General features: G+C 37.1%; 1 protein-coding gene across 1 annotated transcript in view; it reads left to right on the top strand.

Moving 5' to 3' along the window:
- niban2a (niban apoptosis regulator 2a) overlaps positions 1–25,458 on the top strand; it is a 28,602-nt gene extending 3,144 nt beyond the window's left edge. Inside the window, exons 2-14 of the mRNA XM_079846493.1 lie at positions 2,254–2,384; positions 4,255–4,383; positions 4,581–4,686; positions 6,074–6,241; positions 12,892–13,007; positions 17,388–17,492; positions 17,879–18,041; positions 20,145–20,332; positions 20,417–20,572; positions 21,230–21,343; positions 21,463–21,570; positions 22,105–22,216; positions 23,515–25,458. Coding sequence (XP_079702619.1) covers positions 2,254–2,384; positions 4,255–4,383; positions 4,581–4,686; positions 6,074–6,241; positions 12,892–13,007; positions 17,388–17,492; positions 17,879–18,041; positions 20,145–20,332; positions 20,417–20,572; positions 21,230–21,343; positions 21,463–21,570; positions 22,105–22,216; positions 23,515–24,437 — 2,519 coding nt within the window. The 3' untranslated portion in view covers positions 24,438–25,458. The remainder of the gene's footprint in view (positions 1–2,253; positions 2,385–4,254; positions 4,384–4,580; positions 4,687–6,073; positions 6,242–12,891; positions 13,008–17,387; positions 17,493–17,878; positions 18,042–20,144; positions 20,333–20,416; positions 20,573–21,229; positions 21,344–21,462; positions 21,571–22,104; positions 22,217–23,514) is intronic.
- The last annotated feature ends 721 nt before the right edge of the window (positions 25,459–26,179 follow it).

Genomic DNA, 26,179 nt, shown 5'->3' with positions numbered 1-26,179 from the left:
CTTTTTAAGGCTGTGCTCTTTGTAAAGAACTTAACTTAAAATGTCAAATTAAATTTTTGTGTAAAAATGTATGAAAAATAATATATTTTTAATAATTTAAGGAACTTAATTTTTTTAAGGAACAGGTCAAATGTAAAATTTCTTTAAAGAAAAAACAGAATTTCTGTAAATAGAAAATCATACATTTTATTTGAAACCAGTGAAAATATTTTTAGGACAAGTAGAAATCTGACCTACTAACCTCACTTGACCAGGTTTTTTTGTATTTATTTATTTATTTATTTTTTATAATTGCAAAATGGCCACTAGTCTCAACTGTATGTGTTTATTTTAGTCTCTTTTTTTGTAATGCTTTGTTACAGGTAGTTGCTCTATTGTGTTTTTTTTAATATTTTAGATGCCATGAACCAGCTATTATGATCTTTGTGTGAGGGAACCCTTTCCCAAAGGCGTGTGTGTGCGTGCGCGTGTGTGTGTACACAGTACACACGTGTAAATATTATTTGGAAAATATTTAGTGGCTATTATTAACTAATTACCTTTTTATACTCACTATAGTTCTGTGCTGGGACAGTACTTTATTTTTATTTATTTATTTTAATACATTTTAAGTATCTTAATTTTTGTATTATTTTTTTCTAAACATTTCTACGGACCCTCTAGCATTCCCTTGCAGCCCCCCCCCCCCAGGTTTGAAAACCACTGCTCTAATGTCCACACTCCGAGTGAAACCCATCTTAAGATGTGATGAGTGACGTGATGTGCTGTTCGCAATGGCATTCAATTTCAGCGCTTCTGAAGATAACGTAGTTTTTCTGCGAATCGACGCCGATACCTGTTCCTCCTGTGCCGATTGAACGTCTATAAACACTCTCTGCAAATATACATGTGAATGAATACTGTGGAATAGTCAACACTGAGCCAAAGCAAACTGAGTCTACAAGTTATTCTAGTTTAATACAATAGTGGGTCTTCTAGAGGACGGTCTACCTCAGACGCGTCGGCTGCTGCATTCATGCAAACAAAACAACATGCTTTTCATGTTCAAATTTCCTGTAACAAGAAGCTTCTAATCTGATGGATTTCTTAAGAAAAAAAGATGCAAGTGGAAAGATTCTTTCCTTTGGAGACCTAGGCCATGGTACAGTAAACGGAAATACCCAGAAGGCCATGTGTACTTGGAGCACTGTACTATAAATTTTGTTTGAAATCAGATGTGGCCGCCTTCCTTTTTCCGTCCTTGTCAGGTTGTTCCTTCCTGTTCTTATGGAGGCATCTCCTTTCACATGCATGCGAACATGCCTCGAGATTGTTTAACAAGTTAATTTTAAGTACCAATGATAGCCTATCGTTTGCTGTAAAACTAGACCAAGATACTTTGAATATGGCATTCAAATGTGATCGCCTCCAATCATGCGTCACTTTTTCCATTTATTGCCCCCTTTATATAAGCAAATTATTCTTAATAGCACCATCTTCTTTTCATAAAGCTTCGATAAGCCTGCAGGCTCAGGTCTTTTCATTTTTAATGTGTATTTTCATACTGTGTCTGTGTTTGTGTATTTCCACACTTGACTGTTTTTGCAACTGTTTCTCTTTTTATCAAGAACGCCCTTTAATTGTTGACCTCCTTTTGTGTTCTAACCCTATTGAATTTCTGGAAAGCTTGGATCAGCATTTACACATGTATATATTTCCACATAACTGTTATGATGTCGCAACAGAATACATGGTGAGGATTGCACAGTCTGTCCCAAAAATCATGATGTTTATTTTGGTTAATGTTATTATTTGTCATTTGAACCGTGATATTATAATCCCTTACATCTCATATGGCAGTGTATTTTATAAATTATTATGAATTTATTTATTTTTTATTTATTTTATTTACTTTTTTATAAATAAAGGAATTTATCATTATTATTATTATTATTATTATTATTATTATTATTATTATTATATAACTAAGAATCTTGGATCAAGTTACACTCTGTGTGTGTTTGCATCTTTCTTGTTATCTTGCCTAATTGCTATTGGGAACAATTCTCAACTAAAAGACTAAACTAACTCAACAGGTTTCTAACATTGTGTGATTGGATGAAATGGTGGTATAAACATTTAACAATCAGAGTAACCTCCAACAAATGCAACCTGCAATTTGCAGTAAACTCTGCAGCTGAAAGGTGATCATTTCTTTCCTCTGCTGTGGTCCTGCTTAAAATCTAACGTTCCTGTGTGTCTGTTCCAACCTAGCCCGCACCAGTGCCGTGATGGCCGAGTTTGGGAGGTTTTACGAGCAGCAGTACGCCGTGGCTTTGTTCAACAGTGTGCGCTTTGAGATCGAAGGAGGAGGGAATGTCCAGACACAACTACTACATAGAAAGGTAAAGCCCCTCATATTTCCATGAATTTCACCTTTACATCCCAGAACGAAAATGAAATGGCAAAGAAACCAGGTTAACCCCCCCCCAGGTTAAAATGAGGTAAGAAATAAAATGAGGTAAGAAATAAGCCTCCTTGCTTTTTTTTTCCCCCTTTTCCCTCCTCATTTAGAAGGCTCTCTGTGGTCTTGCTTATCGGCATGGAGTCGGTAAAGAGGAAGTGGAACAAATTTCGCACAAGTTAAATAGCTGTAACAGAAACCCGAATAGCACACACACAAAAAGCACATAAAGACTTCAGTCGCCATTCCACCAACTGATGAATCAAAGGATCTTGGGTAGTTCTGACTTTCTCATGCTCCTTTTCAATCACATTTATGCCGGTGCTGGTGACAACCCACATTTCCACTGACTTGAGTGATGAATATTGACATAACTAACAACATAACCGGCTCACAAATGAACTTTGAGCATTGCTCTCTTTGTTTATTACTCTCAGCAGGTCTAAGGAGCCTAAACCAGCTTTCTGCAGTGGAAAAATGCTTCAAATAGTTTCTGATCAGACACCAGCACACTCGCTACTTTTACATGCAACCAAATAATCCATTAGTAATAGGATTGACAGCTCAGTCAGACTGAAAAGCATTCATGTTAACGCCTTAATTGATCCAATTGAGCTCGATCCGAATGAAAAAAAAAATCGGATTCAAAGGGGTGGTTTATTCCTTTTCTAATCCGATCGAGAGATTGCGCATGTGCAGTGACTTAGAAATGGCATAATGACGTATGACGCGCGGAACGAGCTACAGTTGTTAAATAAAATAAATGTCAAAAATGACTTGTTATTCTACAAATTCTCCTTCTCACTTCATACTCTCATCCACAGACACTTTGTTTGAGGCGCAGGAAGGGGTGTTTTTACTGTTTGATAAACATAAGCAGCGTGGCATAACGGTTCATGTGCTCGTCGTTTCCTAATCTGGACCCAAAATAGATAAATATTAAGTCTGCTCTTCAAAACAAAGAAAAAAGCAATTTAGGAGAATTGCTCTGTACATTCGTACAGTGTGTACATGTCAAATAATCAATTCTGATTAGAAGCTTGTGGCATATAAACACACATCAACCCAGTCACTTTATTTATCGTTCATGTAAACACTACGTTCGGATTCATCAATCGTATTGAATACATTCCGATTGAAACAAAAGGTGTGCATGTAAACAGCCACTGTCAGTTTGAATTGGGCTTGAGAGATGATCTTGCGAAGAAAATTAGTCCCCCGGTTATCTCCGTTATCTTAACTAATCTGGAGACCAATGAGAAAGGAAAATGTTCACAATTGAAGGCTGCTGAGTTTTTAAACTTTCTACAAAGTCCCCTACCTCTCCAATTATCAACTGTCCATGATGTAATTTGATCTCAACTCAACATAGAAATCGAGACTACAGCCAAGAAAAACGCTGTGCACAACTGTGCACAATCATATTGTTATGAGCCAAGACAGCTGGACTTGAAAATATTTGTCTATTTTTTTGGATTTGGTTTCAAAGATTAACCATGTTCAAAGGCATGTTCACTCACCGGCGGTAAATTTGGCATCATTAGCAGAAAGCTGTGGTTTTGATTGTAGACATAACACAACCTTGAATGCCTTTTGTACCAGTTGCTCCACCCATTTCTTATTTTAGGCTGAATCACTGAGATCAATGTTATATAAACACATCTATAGCTAGTCTTTTTGTTATTCCAGACTGTTGGGAGTGTTTCATGTTGGTCTTCTTAACATCATTCATTGTATTGTTTAGTCATGCTTTCATCTAGTACAATGATTTTGATTCGCATTCATTTAAAATGTGTTTGTTCCCACCACAGGACCCTCTGAAGAACAAGTCCATCTTCTCCGGAGGTCTGTTCCAGTATCTGGAGGAGAGCAAGAAATGGAGGAGTCGCTTTTTGTACGTGGGCGACTCTTACAACATCGGCTTGTATGAGAGCAAAGCGGTGAGTGTAAACCGCTGAGTGTGGTTTATTTTATTTTTTTTATGTTCACCACAAACACACCCAGCTCAGATAATTAAATGTAAACAAAAGAAAAATGATCTGAATGTTAATCTTGCATTATTGGACCTCACTTAAATTGCATTGCTGTTAGTGGATGCAGCTGCAGATGGATTCTGAAAAGTCTGCTTCCTCTACAGGCACATGATCGAGGTCTACACTCCAAAGGGGTCATTAACTGTGCCGGGTACAGAGCCCTAACCTCTATGGAGGAGTACCTGGAGCTTCTCAACAATAGCCTGAGTGGTGAGAAATGAATTAATATGATAAATAAATAACATGATCCAAAAAAAATTGTTTAGAAAATCCTATTGTTTAAAGATTCTTATAGGAATGTTGTACAAAATTAAAAAGTCCAAGTAGGGTTTAAAATTACATTTTATACATTAGGGTTAGGCTTTTATGTATAATACATATAAAGGTATTAATAATGTTTGTGACAATGCAATGTATAATTTCTAGATAATTGTAAAATTTATAATGCATTATAAGATTTGCACATTCCTTGTTAAGGCCCGTTCACACCAAGCACGATAACTATAAAGATAACGATAAAGATAACTATAAATGCGTCCACACCAGCGACCGATAACGGTCTTTTTATTTTAAGCACGCGCGCGCCCGGATGATCCAGATCCATTTTAAATGCGCGAGACCTTTAAATTAGAATGGATTCTGATTGGCTGTCAGTGTTTTATCGTTCGACAGCTGGAAAAAAATCGTTCTGAAAGTGATCCCAACGATATCGTTCCTCATATCTTTATCATTATAGTTGTGGTGTGAACTCTGTTATTCTTTAATATGGAGAACGATCTTTAGAATTATATCTTTATCGTTATCTTTATAGTTATCGTCCTTGGTGTGAACGGACCTTAACAGCTAAAATTGTTTTTGTCATCATGTTTTCATCTAAAGGTTTAACAATAATTGGATAAATTAAGCGTAGCGTCAGTTCTGGGAGGTCACGTTAGTCAAGCACGTCTACCTATAGGAATACGACGCCTATCACTGTATACATGTATAAGCTCCTTCAGTATTATCAACAGCTATCGCGTTTTATCAGGAGCGAATTACCCTCCTCCATCCCCAGCTCCTCCTCTCGTCAGTCAGTATGGCAATCTGATTCCCCTTGACTCATTATGTTGTACTTTAAAATCTTGAATTAATGATATCTGCAATACATTCATGTTGGTTCTGTTGTGTTTACCCTAAGGGGTGTTATTGCTGCTCTCCCTGCTCTTATCCATGCTAGGCTGCATGGGAGTTCTTGAACAGAACCATACCGCCAATCCTAACTGTATGCAATTGCGAATTGTATTTGACGATAGTGGTCCTGACAGAAGTATTATTACTGTGGTTACAGATATTCATGAGACCATAAAATGCATCAGGCATAGTTAAATGCATTATTTTTTTATATGCATTAATAATTTTATAATGCAGTAAATATAAAGGCTTTAGGTGAAGTGTTACAGAAAGTTCTTATTTGATCTCATAATATAATATGCATCATTTTCTTTATGTATGGACAGGATAAATTGCAGAATGAGTTCTCTGATTAGACTGTACTTCTGTATACAGTGTATTCAGTGTAATTTGTGTTCATCTTCTTGTATTGTGTCTGTTGTTTTAGATACAAAGGCCAAAGTGGCAAGTGCCCCATTTCTGAAGTGCCCCACTCAGTTTCCCCTCATCCTGTGGCATCCATATGCCCGCCATTACTACTTCTGCGTGATGACAGAGAAAGAACAGAAGAAGTGGCATGCCGTCTTCCAGGACTGTGTGAGACACACCAACAACGGTGAGTCACTATCACAAACAATGACAAAACAAAGAAGTCCTGCTGTTTGAAAAAATTTAAATGTGCGTTTTTGTCTATCTTAAAAGATCTATCTTATCCACATTTGCAGGAAACGGTGGTTCATGTTCTTGTGGTGTTTTGTGCGCACTAAAGATGCACATTGTCATGAGAATGTTCCTGTAGTTTTTTTGGGGGAAATTAAAAATGCTGTAGAAGTAGATTTTGCCAGATCAACTACTTTACTGTGCTCCAAAATAACATTAAAACAAAACAAGATTTGACTGTCTTTCCTCCCTTTCAATCAAACATAATCTATAGTTTCTAGCTAAATATTTAAAGAATTCCCTGAATGCCTTTGTAATAATTCATAGTATTATATTACCCTTATCTCCACCCTCACAAATCTTCTGGCTCATTGTCATATTTCAAATCACACAACAGGGTGTGTGTCTGTGTTTGTGAGGGGGAAAAAGGCTGTCACAGGTTGAAATGTTGAATGCCTGGGAAATTACTTTAAGGTGTGGAGGATGTTCCTGTTGTAATTTTAACTGATGTTAAATATCCCTTGCAAGAACTGTGAAATAATAATAATAATAATAATAATAATAATTAATAATTATAATTATAATAATAATAATAATAATAATAATAATAATAATAATAATAAATAATAATAATAATAATTATTATTATAATTATTATAATAATAATTATAATAATAATAATAATAATAATAATAATAATTATTATTATTATTATTATTATAATTATTATAATAATAATTATAATAATAATTATAATAATAATTATAATAATAATAATAATAATAATTATTATTATTATTATTATTATTATTATTATTATTATTATTATTATTATTATTAATTTTTAATTCATCATTAATGCGCTGATATTAGCCCCTTTCACACATATAGTCTAAACTAAAGCTCTTTTCCTCATCCGGGCAGATGAAGAGATTTGTCAACAAAAGTTAGCGATACTGTCACGTATGATAAAATAACTAGCCTTTTTCAGGAACAAGGCATAAACTTCTGGTTAATTACATCATCATCAGAGTTTACCGGTATTTTGGAACTGATGTGTGAATGGTCTGTTACCGGTTAAAAGCCCGGTAAAATATTCCTGGTAAAGTTGTTCTGGCAATTTTATGGTAACTTACCAGGATCGCTTAGATCGCTTTTTGCTTAGAAATTCAGTTACTAAATGGTTTAACCAAGTCAAATTAAATAGAAGGTAGGACTTTGTTTTATAACTAACATTCAAAAGTTTGGGGTCAGTAAGATATTATGGTCTGTTTTTACTGTATATTTGATCAAATATATGCAGCCTTGCTGAGCATAAGAGACTTCTTTAAAAAAAAAAAAAAAAAAAAATGTAGTAATTAATAATTTGTTACATTTATATAGCGCTTTTCTGAGTACTCAAAGCACTTTTATATGGAAGGGGGAATCTCCTCAACCACCACCAAGATTATTAAAAAATAATTCCTACCGCTGCATAAAAGGTTTAAATAAAAAATGTTACATTTCTAAAGAATGTCACACTGTAGACGTTGCAAAACTAATAAAAGGAGGAATTGTGCAATTAAGATAGCGGCCAATATATACAACTGCATAGCTCCAACATGTTGCCAGTCATTGACTTCTAACTGAATATCCTCTGACCAAATGTCAACACCTTCCCATAATGCCCTGAGGTAGATCAGAGGCACTCTCAGTTGGGCTTGTCAAGACATGACAGCAAATTACTATCTTTGTGGATCACAAATGATTCAAAACCAGATGCCATACAATTTACGCAGATATAGAACATCAAATACCTCTTGGTATCTCTCTGGGATGTGACAAGAGACTGCTGAATATGATTAAGGGGTGTGTCTAATAAACCGTAAACCTGCTCTCCTCAGTCAGAGATTGATCTTGTTAACTTGATTTTTGAATAAAGTCATTAATTTGCCAGGGGCAGTGACCTTCCTGCTGCATTACCTGCGGAAATAATGCAAACCATTTTACTTCCATATTGTAACATTTTTCATGTTTGTGACAAACAGGAGACATTTTTTTTTGGTGGGGTTTGATTTTTCTGTTAGGAGCTGATTCTGAAAAGTAGTTTGTTTTAAAGAGTAAAAAGCTACTTTTAAGATTTTAAATGGTGATGCTTCTATTATTACTTTGATGTATTTCACAATAGCTGTTTCAATAGTCTGCACAGCTTACATCACCAAAAGCATAGGTGAAGCAAGATTTATGTAGCCCTTATTTTCCTTTTCTTTTTTTTAAATGGCGTTGACTGTAATCATGCACAATAGGGAGGAATGTTGACTCATTTTCAAGAGGAAGTTTTGTTCCTCAGCCACGTTTCGCATATTGATTTAAAATTAACATGTAACTAGGGACTTCATCCCAGATCAATATGTAGGGCAAACATATGAGATCTCTAGCTTGCCTCTAGGCTTTTTAAAATCTTAAGGTGAGGTACAGCGCCTGACTCGGTAACAGGCCAAAACAGACAGTCATGAGTGCTAGAAGTTACACAGTGAACATCATTTGCATTTAAGGCAGCAGGGAAGGGCTCTGCGAAATCCCTGAAGCCGAGGACAGAAATGACTTGAGGTAGTTGCTCTGCAAATGTGAGAATGCAGCTCTGTGTTTTGGCGGGGGGGTTACCAGAGAGCAGAGATCAACCACATGCAAAGCTGTGGTGTTACAGCAGGTGCTTATTATGCTTGGGTTATATTGCAGCAATTGACAAAATCCAGGTGAATTATACTCTCGTACACACAAAGGCCTTTCATAGAGCTAAGATAAAGCAAACCACAGATGCACACTATTTTAGCTATCAGACTTGGAACTAAGGCTGCGTATGATCCCAATACATGTTTAAGTTGATCTGTCTAACCTTCTGGAATGGGTCAAAATTAATGGAAAGCTTACACCATTTGTGATTCAGTGCAAATTTTGCATTCTGAACATTTTTATCTAGTAATTGTATTCTAGTCATTGTTCTGACGGTCTGTGGTGGTTGTTAGTCACTTGTTTTGTTGAAGTCATACAGTACCTGTCTCTTTGGCAACTGGGACAGTTGGTAATCAATCATATCATCACACCCATTATGACATCATAGCATGGAGACCCATGGCAGAAAGTAAACAAACAGGTTTTTAAAATTGAAGTAGAGGAGAATTTCAGTTTCATATATGGATTTGTTGACACTGTTGACAGATGCAATACACCATCAAACGGGACACTTTGAATTCAGCTGAAATTTAATAACAGTCCTTTGCACTAAGTAATAGGCACCCTTTGACCATCTGTTTAGTTAACGCCCACATGTGGAAGAGCAGTGCCTGAAGAGCAGTGACTTAGATATGCTAGTATGATGCTTCCCATATATGCTAAGATAATTCTGCCATTTCTGCTGTAATTATGATAATGCTGATTATTTTCGGACTGTGAAGAAATATTATTTTAGTTTGCGTATTGATTTTTCTTTCTTTAGTATTTTTATTTAAATAATTTATTATTAAGTTTGCTGATGAACCACTGTCCTAAGGTGATGTACTCAGTTTTTTTAATTGAAAGTGAGAGTAGAAAACATTCATGCAAAACTAAATTATGATTGTTTTTTTTTTCCACAAGAAACCTATGTACATCCGTGTAGAGAAATGTTTTATTTTCTCTCTTATTTCTATCTATAACCTCATCTTTACTGGGCAGGACAAGTTTCTGTACAGTGAGTAGGTGTCTTGGTGTAAAAATGTGGGCAGTCATATATAAATTTTTTTTTTTTCTATGTTTCAGTGGGCCTTTTTTTTTCCTGGGGTGGAAGTTTTACATTCTGAAAGTTACAGTTTTCATAGAACATTTGAACTTTTAAAGTTTTTTCAAATTTGATGTACACATTGTATGGCCCCTTTAAACTGATTTAGTTATAGTCATAGATATATTTATACTTAGAATTTATACTGAAACATAACAGTTTTAATATAAAAGTAGTCAATATTTACTTGTAAAAGCCAGTCTATGGTGGGATTATTTGTTTTTGCTTCCTAAAGATTTAGAAATAATTTTGAAAGCTAATATGTTGTCTTTAGGTTCTCATTATTGATTCAGACATGAGACATTTCTTTTGAAACTCGTGTAGTTCTTGTGCTTTTGACCCAAATAAGAGATGCACCAGTGAACGAAACCGTAATGGTAAGCGCGCGCACATGCGGTGGCAGAGCAATCCTGGGAACCAGCCATCCCAGGAGTCTCGGCTAACCACCGTGCAGTCCCGTGCCAGAGGAAGCCCACGCTAAACTCTACCATATGTACTATTTTTGCTCAAGACTCTTGCATTGAGTTTCTCAGGCCTGCCAGAAAACGAGAGCAGGCAGCTCTTTTTACACACGCACGCATGCGCACACACACACACGCACACACACACACGTTAACTTTTGATGTAAGGTGTCTCTTGGACTGTTGGTGATATTATCAGTGGCTGTGTGCGTTTGGGGACGAGGGGGTATGATACAGATTTTTGGGTTATTTTGTTTTATCGAGCCCAGAACTCAGGGACTTTCTCCATACAGACCGCTGACAAACGCATCTAGTGTTTTCACATGGGGCTTATGCCAAGAAAAGCTAGTTATTTTCTACTTTCCACCATTCTGTGTGTGTCTCTGTCCGTCTCTCTCTTTCTCTCTTGGAGTCTTGGAAAATGAACGCTGAGTGGATTTCCTGTTCCTGACAGACTGTTACGCTCCATCTCTCACTGCTGACTTCCTGTCTTTGTGTCGGCCAATCTGAAACTCACTGCAATACACACACATTTCTCATCAGCTCCTGTCTTGTGAGTGTTTGTGCAGCTTGACATTGCTCATGTCCATCTGTGTTTGTCTTTCCTTGTGTAACTTTATGGATCACACTCACTTCCTGCTGGCATCAGGAAAGCAACTCTAAAAGGTTATCAATGTCCCAAAAGACTCAAATCTCCCCAAATAACAGCTGTTCAGATTGACTTTTAGTATCAGCGAGAGAGCGTGACTGTTTGGCGTTTATTATCTACATAGCAAATTGGGTTCCTTTCAGCAGATCTGATGCACAGCGTTTACATAAATGGTCCTACATGGAGCAGTCCATATTCACTTCAGTACCATATAATTATATCATCATTTAAGTGTTTTTCCATAAAGCCTTGTCACATTAGGTCTTGTGGAGTTCTCTGCTTGAGTGGTGGTAGCTGTAGTTTCCATAGACTCTTATTAAAGGCACACTATGCAAGATTTATACCTTAATATAACAGCTTCGAAATCATTTCGATGGTAAACGAACTCGTAGTACGGCGAATGGTGGGATGAGGTGGCGCCCCGCCAAATCTTGCGAGAATCACGACTTGCTTTACAGCACGATGTCACATACATCAACAACATATGAAGCAGCCTATGGAAGACACTAGCACGCATTTCAGACGTGAATCATGGTAGAGTCGATGAAGAAAACGAAGACAGTGCGGTCGGAAGAGTGCAGAGACGGCTCTGCATGAGTGGTATTTACAACAATAACGTTAAATACAAGCACTTCAAGTCGGCGCCAATGGCCTCGTGGTCAGTGCGTCGACATGTAGTGCCTTTGCGCTCGGGCGGCCCGAGTTCGAGTCCCGGCTCGTGGACCTTTCCCGATCCCATCCCCCGTCTCTCTCCCACCTCGTTTCCTGTCATCTCTCTACTGTCCTGTCACAATAAAAGGAAAATCACCAAAAAAACAATATACAAAAAAAAAAATACAAGTACTCCACAGCGACTCTAGGGGTCGCTGTTTGAGAAACAGAAACTGCAATAGCCTTTAAATGCTGAGGTCTCCAAGTAAAGATGAGGTCTTCTTAGTGCAGGTCCTTTCCTTGAGCACAACTCATTCTTAATATAGTAATCCATTCCTCTTCCTTGCTGTACCCACTTAATGGTGTTTTTGGAGTGATTTATTGCTGGTCCAGGTTGGTCTACCATTTTTTTTCCACCAGCTTGGACCAGCAAAAAAACTCAAAAGCTGGTTGATTTTATCATATGCTTGTTTTATTGGTGCAAATGGTCCCCTGTAAAAACACTTTAATAATCCTGCACAATTTTATTATTGACCTTATTTTCCAGAAAATAAGTTGCACCTGAATGTTGCATTGTTTTCTAGAGAGCCTCTCCCAATATTTAACGGTAGCCTATTTAGAAGAAGAAAAAAAGGAAAAAAAGGCCTATAAAATAAACAAGTTATAGTGGCATTCATTACAAAGAACATTGTTTTTAAAGCCTAAACAAATTTATTTAGCGCATCACAAAAATGAACTGAAACTCAGCGTGAAGCCTATTTGTAGCACGAACATGAGAAATATGTCTATAAAAACCTTTAAGTGTCTACCTTAAGTTTTGCCTGTTTGACGTTAAATGCATTAGGCTAGTCACTTTTGAATATGTTGCAGCACGTTTCAGATGATAAACGTAACAAGCTATAGTCTGAAAAAATAGGGTAGCCTAGCAAAATATTACACGGACCCCCTGGCTATTGGTCATGGACCCCACTTTGAGAACCGCTGGCATAAACCATGTGAATTTAACAGGGAGTTGATCTGTAACATGTCATGTTTCTTGACCTCTCTAGGACTGTCAGAGGAGTCCAAGGTATCGACACCGGCTTTCACGGATGCCCTACGGCTCTACAGGCAGGCCAAGGGTCACTACGGCACCTGGGACTTGATGTGTGGAAACCAAGCACAGGTTAGTGAAGGTCATTCATGTTTGGAGCATCTGACAGCTGTCACAATTAAACATCCTTGATACAAAACAGGATACTTTGCATATAAAATGCATTGTTCCAGTGATGGTTTAATTTCATACTGCAACTTGTACAGTATATTTAGTGAGTTTAAGGTGCTGTCTAGTGGGCCTCAGACACTCTCTTTGACTCATGGGAATAAGAATGGAGGAGAAATCAGAGCCTCCCTGGAAAAGAACGAGAGAGAGAGGAGGAAAGAACAGAACAGACAGCGTTTATCCCTGAGCACTTCTGTTTTCCTTGGATCATTCGGATTGAGTTCCCTCTGAATGTCCTCAATCTTGGCTTTATGTGTCCCAGACAGGTGGGAGGGCACCCAAACTTTGTCTCAGGTGTGGCTGACTCTCTCAAAGTAACTATTTATTTCACTGAGAACTTTGGCAATGGAGAATCTAGGTCAAAAACCAGGTCTACCTGCTAAAGGTGGTCAAGTTGTATTTCAAAGTCGTCTACCAGTCCTAACCAGCCATGTCTACCAGGTTAAACTTGTAATGAAGCTCTAGACCAACTAATTACCATAAATGATCAACCTAGACCAGCTAGAAACCACTTCAAACCAACTTCCATCAGATGTTCGTTTAAAAAAAAAAAAAAATTTACAAGCAGACAGGTGGAAGGGTGTTCGTTTTGGCTTTGTTGCTGAGACTGGGCCAAATTCTACAGTTTTGTAGCTTTTATTTTTCCCTTATTTTCTTGTGTCATGATTTCATGAACCAAATTATATTGTAATTTTTGTAATTTACATATAGATATAGATAGGGTTGGGCGATATATCGCATGACATTGATATGCGCCTCTCGTCAGTAAAGCCGGTTCCTTGATTAGTAGTAAATCGCCATCACCTGCTTTCAGATGGAGTGGCATTTACTACACAGAGCCGTAGTTCACTGACAAGCTGAGCCATATCGCATTAATTATCACGGCCGTATCGCCTGCGATAATTAATGTGATATGGCTCAGCTTGTCAGTTAACTACGGCTCTGGTTTACTCTGATTTACTACTAATCAAGGAACCGGGTTTACTGACGAGATGCGCATAACAATGTCATGCGATATATCTCCCAGCCCTAGATATAGATATATGAGATATAGGTATAGATATGAGATATAGATATATGAGATATAGATATATGAGATATAGATATATGAGATATAGATATATGAGATATAGATATATGAGATATAGATATGAGATATAGATATATGAGATATAGATATATGAGATATAGATATAGATATATGAGATATAGATATATGAGATATAGATATATGAGGTATAGATATATGAGGTATAGATATATGAGGTATAGATATATGAGGTATAGATATGAGATATAGGTATAGGTATAGATATAGATATATAGATATATGAGATATAGATATAGATATAGGTATAGATATAGATTTAGATATAGATATATAGATATAGATATATGAGATATAGATATATGAGATATAGATATATGAGATATAGATATATGAGATATAGATATATGAGATATAGATATATGAGATATAGATATATGAGATATAGATATAGATATATGAGGTATAGAAATATGAGGTATAGATATATGAGATATAGGTATAGGTATAGATATAGATATATAGATATATGAGATATAGATATATGAGATATAGATATAGGTATAGGTATAGATATAGATATATGAGATATAGATATATGAGATATAGATATATGAGATATAGATATATGAGATATAGATATATGAGGTATAGGTATAGATATAGATATAGATATATGAGATATAGATATATAGATATATGAGATAGATATATGAGATATAGATATATGAGACACACACACACACACATACACACACACACACACACACACACACACACACGATAATTAGATAATCAAGCTCCATGTACTTAAAACCATCATTAATTTGGGCGGACCAAGTTTTTGAATAAGTATTGAATGTTACTGATCATATGTTAATGTGCTAATATTTGTGACGACATAACAGCTTTCTGAATTACCCATTTCTCCCTCCCAAACTCATTTAAAAAAATAAATGCTAAAATACAATGTTTTCCATCTTTCTCTCTGACCTGAAGGCCATTTTTTTAAAAAGACTAGCTCTTTTTAAGATTAATCTTGATAAGTCAGACTGATCACTCTGTATTTAAGATCTCTACTGGTCTGGAGTAGCACAAACCCTCAATAATCTCTAAACCACAGAGCAGAGAGCTGAGAATGTGTCATTAGAGGGGTGAGTTATGGTCAGGTCTGTGTGGTTTATCCTGCTGTCTCATTTTAGTCATAATATGCTGGAAATAACATTTAGTTTCTAATAGATTTAGGAATGTCTATCTAACTCCCTTTCTTACTTGTGTGCACAGATTTGAATTAAATGCAAACAGGCCGTCATTAAAATGATTGGGTTCTGGTTGCCCTCACTCCTAACTCCTCACACTCTTTCTCTCTCCTTTGCACACACACACACGCACACCCATACATTGCCCTTAAAGAGGACCTATAATACAAAATGGTGTTCCTTTTTCTCATTTTGTATTTATTTTCCACAATCCAGCAACAACATTTACAAAATGAAGGTAGTAACCATAATCTTGAAATGAAAGTTTATTACAAAATATTTTTTCCCTTCAAATTCTTCCTTTCTCTTCATAAAATTACAGAATTTACATATTTAGGATAAGTATCAACCTGATTTTTTAGTGTTAAGCAATTTAAATGTTCTCATATACCTTGGTTTTCAAGAATATTATTAAAATTAAAAGCATTTCTCACCTGCATGTGACGTTTAGTGCCATTTTTAATGCACATCGTGATCTGGAATTAAGGTGAGCGTAAGGTGACTCTTTCAAAATGAATTTTTATATAAAATATCAGACAATACTGAATATCTTCTCTTCTATAGCATTCAATTTGTGCACATTGTAGTCTGGTGCGTCCAAGACATGCGATAATCAATGACAATTGAAGTTACTTATTGTACATTATTGTTAATGAGTTTATTTTTAAGGGTTTATTTTTACCAACAGAAAGATGACCGCATCAGAAGTGTTTAGGTTGTATTAAACCAGGAATATTCCTTTAAAAGCACACATGCACCTTCCTACCTTCCTTTAAATGTTATGTTTTGCTCCCTGCCAGAACACACCCAGGAAATGTTTCCTATGAATGAGCTGTTTGTGTGTATAAACTCAATTAATGCCTCTATTTTTACACTTTAACCAGGGAAAAGTACTATTGCAAATAAAGAAGGTATTGACGTTTTGTGTGTGCGAGAGTGATACAGTGATACAGGGCGCCACGGTCAGCCTGGACGTGACAACATGCTGGAAACTGCTGCGTGGGTTGTTATTACTGCTGGGTGTGGGCCGTCTGTTTTTTGTTTTTCTGTGAGGGGTCTGCAGGGTGTTACTGCCCACCTGGCCCCTGCGTTACCGTGGAAACAGGACGAGTGGAGGGGGTGAAAGCCGTTCTGTACTATTTACCATTGTAAGCCCATGGATCTAAGAAGAACTTGAAATGCCATTCACACAAACATCAAACAACTTAGTTATTGATACCAGTTTGTTCAGCCAAGCCTTGCATTAGCTGCAACAATATAATTGGCTAATTTAAGTTAAATTACTCACATATAGCCATTACTCGCATATTTTAGTGTGACCTAGAGGTGTGCATTTTTATGTGTATGGTGTGGGCGGATGCTTCACAGGTGACCAGCTAATAAATGCCAGTCATTTGCTCCACACCATCACCAACAAGTCATAAAGAAGCACCTTTCTACTGACCTCTTGACCCCTTCCTCTCTCTCTCACTATCAAACACATTGGTTGATATCAGGCAACATTAAGGTGTGAGCTAATCCTAATATTTAGAAAGTAAACGTGTCATGTTTGTGGCGTATTATTTATGATAAAACTATTATCCCATCCCTAAAAACACACATGAAAAAACTTACTCACACAGACATGTTTCCCCACATCAAAGGTTGTTTCTGTTCTGTCTGTCATTGCATTCACTGAAGTGAGCATAAACAAAGCAGCCATCTGTGATGGGCGTCTATGTTATGGGTGTGAACGCTTTAAGAATTATTCATTTGACATTGTAGCCTACAGTCTGCAGTCTATGATGGCATGGTTACGGAAGATATGCATGCAAAACTACAAAGCTGTTAGCATAAAGTTAATGATGCCCTCGTAGCTGTCTAAAGCAGTATTCAAATTTTGTCATGCCATCATTAAGTAAACGGTATAGTTCCAGTTGCTGTGTTACCACTAGTTTTCAAAGGCTTTTTCTCATTCGCATCTGTTTGTGTGTCTAGATTCTTGCCAACCTGGTGATGGAGACTTTGCACCCTGAATTGAGGAATCTGATCGTACCTCGGCTGAAAGGAAAACTACAACAGAGACAGAAGGACTGGATGCTGGTCAGTTCTCATATGTAAATTGTAAAGCTGTAAAAAAAAAAAAAAAAAAAACTTATCATTTACACAAATATATGCAATTCATTTTTATAATTTTATCATACTTTATTGGCAATAGATAATAAATCTATTAGTTTATAATATATGTATAAAAAAATTAGATTCCACTTCAGTCTATAGAGAAGTATACATTGGTGTTAGTTTCACATTGAGGCTCAACAGTTCAGAAAGGGCCAAAATATATATAAATTCAAAATTTTCAAAACAGTTCAAAATATATTTATTTATGTAAATTATTATTAAGTATTAAGAACATTTAAGGAATGTATGTGTTTATCTGCTGCAGTTTGTATGAGGTTTGTTTATCATCTGTTTGTTTACCCTGTCAGATCTCAGATGCAGTATACAGGCAGGTGTTGTCACAGACACGAACTCAACACGAAGCTCTGGTTCAGGTTTGTGAGGTGGAGCGCCCCCGTCTGGACGCTGCTCTACGCACAGATATGGACCAAATCATCACGTCCAAAGAGCATGTTTCCGGAAAGATCCGCGGTAAGAGCAGAACCAAGCTGCCTACTATGTGGAAATCACTAACGTTCCCTCTAGGCCACACACTCCTGATGACTGACACACACACACACACACACACACACACACACACACACACACACACACACACACACACACACACACACACACACACACACACACACACACACACACACACACACACACACACACACACACACACACACACACACACACACACACACACACACACACACACACACACACACACACACACACACACACACACACACACACACACACACACACACACACACACACACACACACACACACACACACACACACACACACACACACACACACACACACACACACACACACACACACACACACACACACACACACGTTACTTTTTCAAGTAACTAGTAAAGTAACGCATTACTTTTTCAATTTACAACAAAATTTCTAAGTCACTTTTTTAAATAAGTAACGCTAGTTACTTTTTCACATTTATTGACTGACAGCTCTCCTGTCCCCATGTTGAGAGAAATAAATTTAGGAGGTGTGTGCGCTGTGTAAACATGATGGTTATTTTAGTTCTAGACTAAATGTGAACATGCATTTACTCATCTCACTTGCACGAAAACATTCAGTATTCCTCAAAATGAATAAAAACCAAAATGTTATGCTAAACTTTTATAAATAACTATATTAAATTACACAAATATACTTTATGTATTTAATTCACTTTATTAACCAATGTCTTTGCTGCTGACCTTTAATGATCTAATTCAACCATACTAATAAGCAAAAATGACTTTAGATTTAGAAATAAGAGTGTTGAACTTCCTTCTCCTGTTCTTTAATCCAGAATGGCAGTACAGCTGAAAGGTTTGTTTGAGCGGCGGCCTCTACTGTACAGGTGTAAATATGCATTTCCTTCAGCCTGAGGCTTATTCATTTCACTTTTGGTGTGAAAAAGTAAAATGTAACAGTTACTTTTTATGAAAAGTAATGCAAGTAACGCAATTCGTTACTTTTTTGGGGAGTAACGCAATATTGTAATGCATTACTTTTAAAAGTAACTTTCCCCAACACTGATCACAACACTGGTCTAGCCAACCAATCAGAGCATATTGCACTTTTCGGAAGGAGGGGCTTCTTAGTAAAATGGTGATTGATTAAAGCGACTGGCTCTGTCTGCCCCCCAAAGCTCAGATGTCAAGTTGGTTGCCCTTCATAAAACTTCTCAACATGCAGCCTGCCTCAGATTGCTTTTAATCAATGCACAAACCGACTTCAGTTTAACGCTATCTTTGTCTAAATTCGGATTGGGTGGGCAAGACTAATGTCCATGCCTATGCCAAGATCCGGCCATGTGCTGCAATAATGTAAAATATGTGAAAATGAATGTGTTTTTGAACATTCAAGCGTGAAAGTCTCAAATTCTTCCATATGATCCCTCTTTCATTGGAATTCAGTTTCACGCAGCTTAGTACAACTATAACCTAAAAAAGCCCTGACCATCCAGCCATAATGTAGGTTTGGCAAGACTCAAGGACTACGTTTTTCTTGTCATTTGTGGCTGGGACTGTGGTCCACCGAAAACACCCGTAGCACATTTCAAATAACATAAGCAAAATGATCTCGACAGCATGTTTTTGAGTTTCTCATAATCTGTATGATTTTACACACAGTCATCTGTGTGTTTGTGGTGCCACCTTTATTCTTACTGAATAATAGAGGTTGTTTTGACATTTCAGGACAGGTGCTTTCCCACAATCACCTGTTCACAGATACCAGGACCCTTTATGTGGCCTAGAGTCATTGTGATCAGTCTTAAGCTTTTATAATTGAGCTTTTTCTATGGTGTTCTTTGTTTTGGTACATCATTTGAGAAGTGAGACATAACATAATTAAGCATAAAAGTCCCTTGTAGGTCAGTGTGTCTCTCAAACAAGCACGTGAATTTCACATGTGCACCGAATATTTCACATGCAAATTTAAAGCTTATTAAACTAAAGCGCACAAATTTAATATGCACACATGAAATTTGTTTCATGTGTTTTTTACCTCTTAATGGAAGTTCAAGTGTGCTAATATCTGTCTAATCTTTTTCTTAAAGCATCGGTGTCACCCCGTGTTGAACAGCTAGTGAGGAGCAAGGTTCAGCCCTACATCCACTCCATCCTAGAGGCCCTCATGGAGCCCACAAGCAGAGGATTCTCAGAAGTGAGGGACATCCTGTTCCGTGAGCTGGTGGAGATCAGCAAGAACTCAATGAACGATGGCAGCAGGGAGAAACTGGGAGAGGTGAGTCAAGACATTGATTTACATCATTAGCCTATGCATTTTAAGGATTAGTTAACCCCCAAATCTCTCTATGCTCATTCCTAGCATATGGACAAGATCTCAATGTTGGCCTTCCATCCGGTGAAGATGCAGAGTTGCTATGAGAAGATGGAGACGTTGAACCTGGAAGGCCTCCAGCAGAGGTGTGACGTGTCCAGCCCTTCTGTGTTCATCCAGAGAGCTCAGATCCTCATGAGACAGGTCTCTTTCCTTAGACCCACACTGTTCTTGTCATTTCTAAATATTCCATTTGAATATCTAAAACTTCTTGAAGTTTTGCAGTACTTGGCACTGGCACTTGAAATTGATTTTCTATTAATCATTCTATAGCCTGCATTCATTTTTTTTTTGTGCCAAGCAACAAAATAAAAAAGCAAGTGTCCACATTTATTTAGCAATGAGGCCAAAAGCAAGAATCTATTAGAAAAATGGTTTGTGGATTTTCAAGAGAAATTTAAGATGCAGTTTATTGTTGATGAGCTCCACCCTGAGGTAATATCTGTTATTGCAGGTGTATTGGCAATTGAGACTTTACTGACATTCAAATTAAAGTATACAATAAATCAAATAGGTATATGATAAAACAGCATATTTCTTTGGTATGATCAATGTTAGTATGATCTTACAATGTTCCATCCCAATCCGTCCTTCCCTCTATCCCAATCCAATCTTGGTATATAGTATACCATGGCCAAATATTGGGTATACTTGGTACTTTTGCTGTTTCTGCTGCATGTATGTTGTTATTCCAAATGTAGTCATTGTACATGAGAATTATATAATTTTACAAATAAACCACCAAAGTTGATGACAATCTGTCACCCCTCCTTCCTAAAATTCCTCTATTTGTGGATGCAGCAAATGGATGATGCAGTGCACACATTTGAGCAGTTGGTCCATCAGAGTCTCGAGGGCAACAGCGGGGAGGACCTCTGCAAGACAGTCCAGCGCTGTCAGGACCGAGTACTCAAAGTAAGTCCACTGGTCCAACTCTCTAAAGCTGAAACGGGTTTTTGTTTGCACAGCTCCTGGATTCTTGCTGTTATTAGACTTTTTGCTTCATTTTAATTCTGTTTGTTCATGACCCGCAGAAATATGACTATGACAGCAGCACAGTGAGGAAGAAGTTCTTCAGAGAGGCTTTGCTTCAAATCATCATACCATACATGCTGAAACAGCTCTCCCCGTCCTGTTCGACGGTCGGTACAGTGATTTTTAATACATTTTTATGCTACACATCCCTTTGTAAGAACAAAGTTTTTTTTTTGTCCTGCTATTCCAGCTTTTTATATTTCTTAGTGGCCATTAGCCCACATAGAGTCAGATGTTAATATGGGCTCATGTAAAAAACGTCACTAGAAAAGAAATATAATATTTCTTTTCAGATATTAAAAATGTGGGGACACATATGTATTAATGTATTAATTTTTTATTATTATCATCAGTAATTTATTATTTTATTTTATTTTTTTTACTATAATTTATTAATTTATATTGTTACTACTACTACTACTACTACTAGCAGTAGTATTTGTAACCAGGTTATTATTATTATTCCATAAAATTAGTTGATTGTTGATCTATAGGTTTTATAGATAATAGCCTAATCATTTAGAATTTCAATTAATTGATAAATAGTATTTTTTTTCCATATAAAGCACACCAAGACATGTTTGCTGATTTTATGTGAAATATTCATGTTTTTTTATTTCTTTTCTTCCTATGACTTCTAGGAATTGCCCAAGTTCAAGGAGCTCATCTTTGAGGACTTTTCTAGATTCATCCTAGTAGAGAACATTTTTGAGGAATTGGTCCTGCAGTCAGTCTCCAAGGACATCATGATGGGTGAGTGTCCGCAGCCCCTTCAGCCCTGACAATATTTGCTAGGGGTGTAACGGTACACAGAAGTCACGATTCAGTACGTACCTCGGTTTTGAGGTCACTGTTCGGTACAACAGGAAAAAGCAACAAATCCCAGATGCTAGATTTCTTTTCATATATTTTTAAAAGACCATAGTACAGTTTGCTCCATCTAGCGGCATTTAGTCCCCCCTGAGGTAGTTGGAACAGTACAGCCTCCTTTAGTGTATTAAGCAGTAAACAGAATGCACTCTTGCATTGGTCTTTTTTTTTTTTTTTTTTTTTTGTAGGGCTTGTAAAAAACAAGGTATTTGGTCACAATCAGCTACAAAACTGAAAAGCATCTGTTGTGTTATAAAATTGCAAAATAAATAGAATAATGAAAAATAAGTTAATTGCGTTTGAGAATTAAGTTCAATATTACGCTTTTTCAAGAAATCACAGAAAGAGGAGCGAAAAGAAAAAGAGCCTACTTCACCTTTCCACAAGGAGGCACCTGAGGCTTCCCATTTTCAAGACGCATATTTGCATCACTGGACTCTAGTAGTGAGACTTCCAGACACAAATTGGCACAATGCCAAATGATTTTGTCTCATTATAACAACAGAACAACTTAAAATACTCCGTCATTTATGGTCACACAGATAAGAGTAATACATCTTTCGAAAGGGTATTTTTATTTGTGTCCATGAAACATTGTGCTTTTGTAAAATAAAGAATGCCGCTTTCTGCCATCCTGGTTTCTTTTCCGTGAAGTTAGTGGAGCTCGTCACAAAAATTAATCGAAACCCGCCGAAGCTCTTGTGTGCCATCTGAACTCTTGTTTTTGGTTGGTGCTTAGATCATCTCTTCTGCTCTTTTTCCTGTTGTGGTGGTTAGCAAACAGCGTTGCATTACCGCGTGCGCATTGGAGTGTGGATCGCCTGTGACTGACTGTATTCGTCGTCTAATTGTACGCACCAATCCGTGACGTCCGTACCATGATGGTTCGGGATGAATACATGTGCCGTTACACCCCTAATATTTACATTTAATCATTTAGCAGACGCTTTTATCCAAAGCGACTTACAAATGAGGAGAGCAATAGGGCAACAATATGCAAGTCTTGTGAGTAGTCCCAGTTAGTCCAGCACAGTACATGTTGCAAGGTTTATTTTTATTTTTATAAATGGATATAATAGTAAGTGTTAGTATTAATGAGTACACGATATAGCACAACTTCTGTACCTTACTGCTTAAAAATAGTTTTAATGTCTTTTCATTTATTCCTTTTAATTTTGCAGCTGTGAAGGAAGCTGCGGTCCAGCGAAGGCACAACCTATACAGAGACAGCATGGTACTGACCAACAGTGACCTCAACCTGCACCTGCTGGGAGAGAACACCATCGACTGGGCTGGCCAATTCGAAGGAGTAAAAGGGGAGAGGCAAGGAGGCGAAATGGCCAACAGGAAACGCAAACAAATAGTCTCCATGATCCAACTGGACGGCATGCCTTTTCTTTATGAGTCCTGCCAGGAAGTACCGGGAGTGGACGGCATCCCAGAGGAGAACGAAGGGCAGGTGGAACAAGATCTTGCAACAGCAAAGTCTTTGAGCCCAGTGGAGCACGTGCCCATCGAGAAAGGACCAGCTTCTCCGGACAGCATCAATCAGATCCGAGACCTCATAAACCCTGTGCTGGAATTTGTGAACCCTGGCGAAAAAGATGACTCTCAGTTGACCAACGGGATGTTTCCTTTGGAAGAGGGTGATGAGGTGAAGCACATCACCTCAGTAATTGAGACCGTGCCAAGAGAGTCGCCAGAAAAAGTTGACACAAAATTAGATACAACGAGCAGTGAACAGACTTTGGAAGAGCAGCAGCGTGTGTCCGCCATCGAGAGCGCCATTCATCAGATCGAGATCGCCATCCAGGAAGACCCCAGCGATCACCTGAGCGAAGGCGCCGTTGACTCTGATGGGGAATTCGCTCAAACCTCTACCAACTCTAGCCCTCATCGCCATGATGACAGTGGGTTTCAGTCTCCAGCCAATGAGAATGTAGAAGAAGCAGAGCCGCAGCCAATCACAGATGACGAGGTGGTTGACACAGAGCTGGTGATGTTAACTCTGGTGGAGGGAGTGAAAACTTGCATTGATTTAGATGTCAAAAGTTCAGAAAAGAACCCGGAAATTGAAACCACAGCTGATAGAGGCTTGCTTTGAGTGAGATTTACATGAAAACATTTTTTTTTTATAAACTGAAAGTGTTTGCTTGTTTTTCATCAGCAACACTTGATATTTCAGCCTAGTTGGCGTTTATTTTATTTAGTTTTATTTTAAATTAGTTTTTATTTTCTAATCTTGCTTTCTTAATTTAGACATTTTGGGGATGTTTATCTATGAGATATATGTGTGTATATATATATTGAATATTCTCATATACACAGATTTATGGCCTAGTGTGCCTTAATTTTTTTTTTTTTTTTAATGTTTTATGTAACTCATGACTCCCACACAAATTATTATGTGGCAGAGGTTTCAAAAAAACTGACCGTCATTATCTCCAACAGTTCAATTTCCTGTTTCTGTGCTCACTTAGACTGTGGTTTGGTCGCGGGTGACGTAAACCAGCATACGCTCACCTCTTGACATCAGTGCAACTAATGCAAATGTAGACTTCACCCGACTGTACTCATAATGTACAGCTGAGTGATATGGCAAATTAGACTGGCAAAGTTTTTGTTTTTTTTAACTGTGGAATATATTCAAACACTAATAAATGTAATAATGCGGCATAATTTAAGCACTTATGCAATAACTATGCAAATGAATTCAAATAAATTAAAGCTTGCTTTTTAATGCTTCTAGTGATTACTTTGTGGTTTAGAACCAGTTCAAAGGTTTATTAACATTGAGGCATGCCCATGCTGTGACCCAAATTCATAGTCCAGCACATCCTCAACCTGTTTACGGATGTTATGGAGGACGGAAACACCATTACTGAGCTCCGTGTCAATGGATTGAAGTCATTGCAAAGGATTCATTTTAAAGGATTGAAGTAGGTTTAGAATAAAACACTAAGTCAGTTCACATCTTAGGTTTAGTTCACCAGGGTTTTTCCCTCGATAGTTTCCACAAAGCTACTGAACTATGATATAACATTTTAGTCATTTACAACCTTGAAATATCTTCTGGAAGTAGTGGAACCCTCTGGTGCAGTTGTTGAAATGCATGTATGTGAGGAATTCTGTAATGGGATGTCATACGGGATGGCTGGGCAAAGGTCTACTCTGTGGGATTTTCTTGTTTTTACTGGAATCACAAAATGGTTAATCATTCTTTACTTGATATATTTATGTTTTAATGTTTTCTGTGCGTTTATCTAAACGAAGCAACGTTTTAGCACCACACAAATATTTCACTAGTTATCTTCTGTTATTTATTTTAAAAGTGTGAAATTGTGATGTTTCCTACACCTTCCATTCCTTGGATAAAGAAGTGGATAAATAAATCACTATTATTTTGAAATGCGGTAATTGTTGTGAGCATTGATTTATCATATAATGTACACTACCATTCAAAAGTTTGGTCAGTTTTTTTTTGTGTGTGTGTGAAAATTAATACTTTTAGCAAGGAAATAGTTGAAACGTGAAACTTTTACATTATTACAAAAGTCTTCTATTTCAAATTTCATTTTGAGCTAATTAAAATGCTCCACGCTCTATTATGAAAATAATTTATGTAATACATAACATTATAATCTAAAAATAAATTGTTCTTTTTAGGGCTGTGCAACGAGGGGGGGGGTGAATTGCTGTTTCATGCATACTGAGTTTTTTACACTGTTAAAGAGTTGGATTCCCATGCTAAACATGGACAAAGTTTCAAAAGTTAAGTTGTACGTTTGAAGGAGTATTTTTGTTCCAAAAATACTCCTTCCGGTTTGTCACAAGTTTCGGAAAGTT

This window comes from Squalius cephalus (genome assembly GCF_949319135.1).
Source record: "Squalius cephalus genome assembly, chromosome: 17".
In the NCBI taxonomy this organism is placed as follows: domain Eukaryota; kingdom Metazoa; phylum Chordata; class Actinopteri; order Cypriniformes; family Leuciscidae; genus Squalius; species Squalius cephalus.
This window is presented reverse-complemented; position numbering and strand designations above follow the sequence as displayed.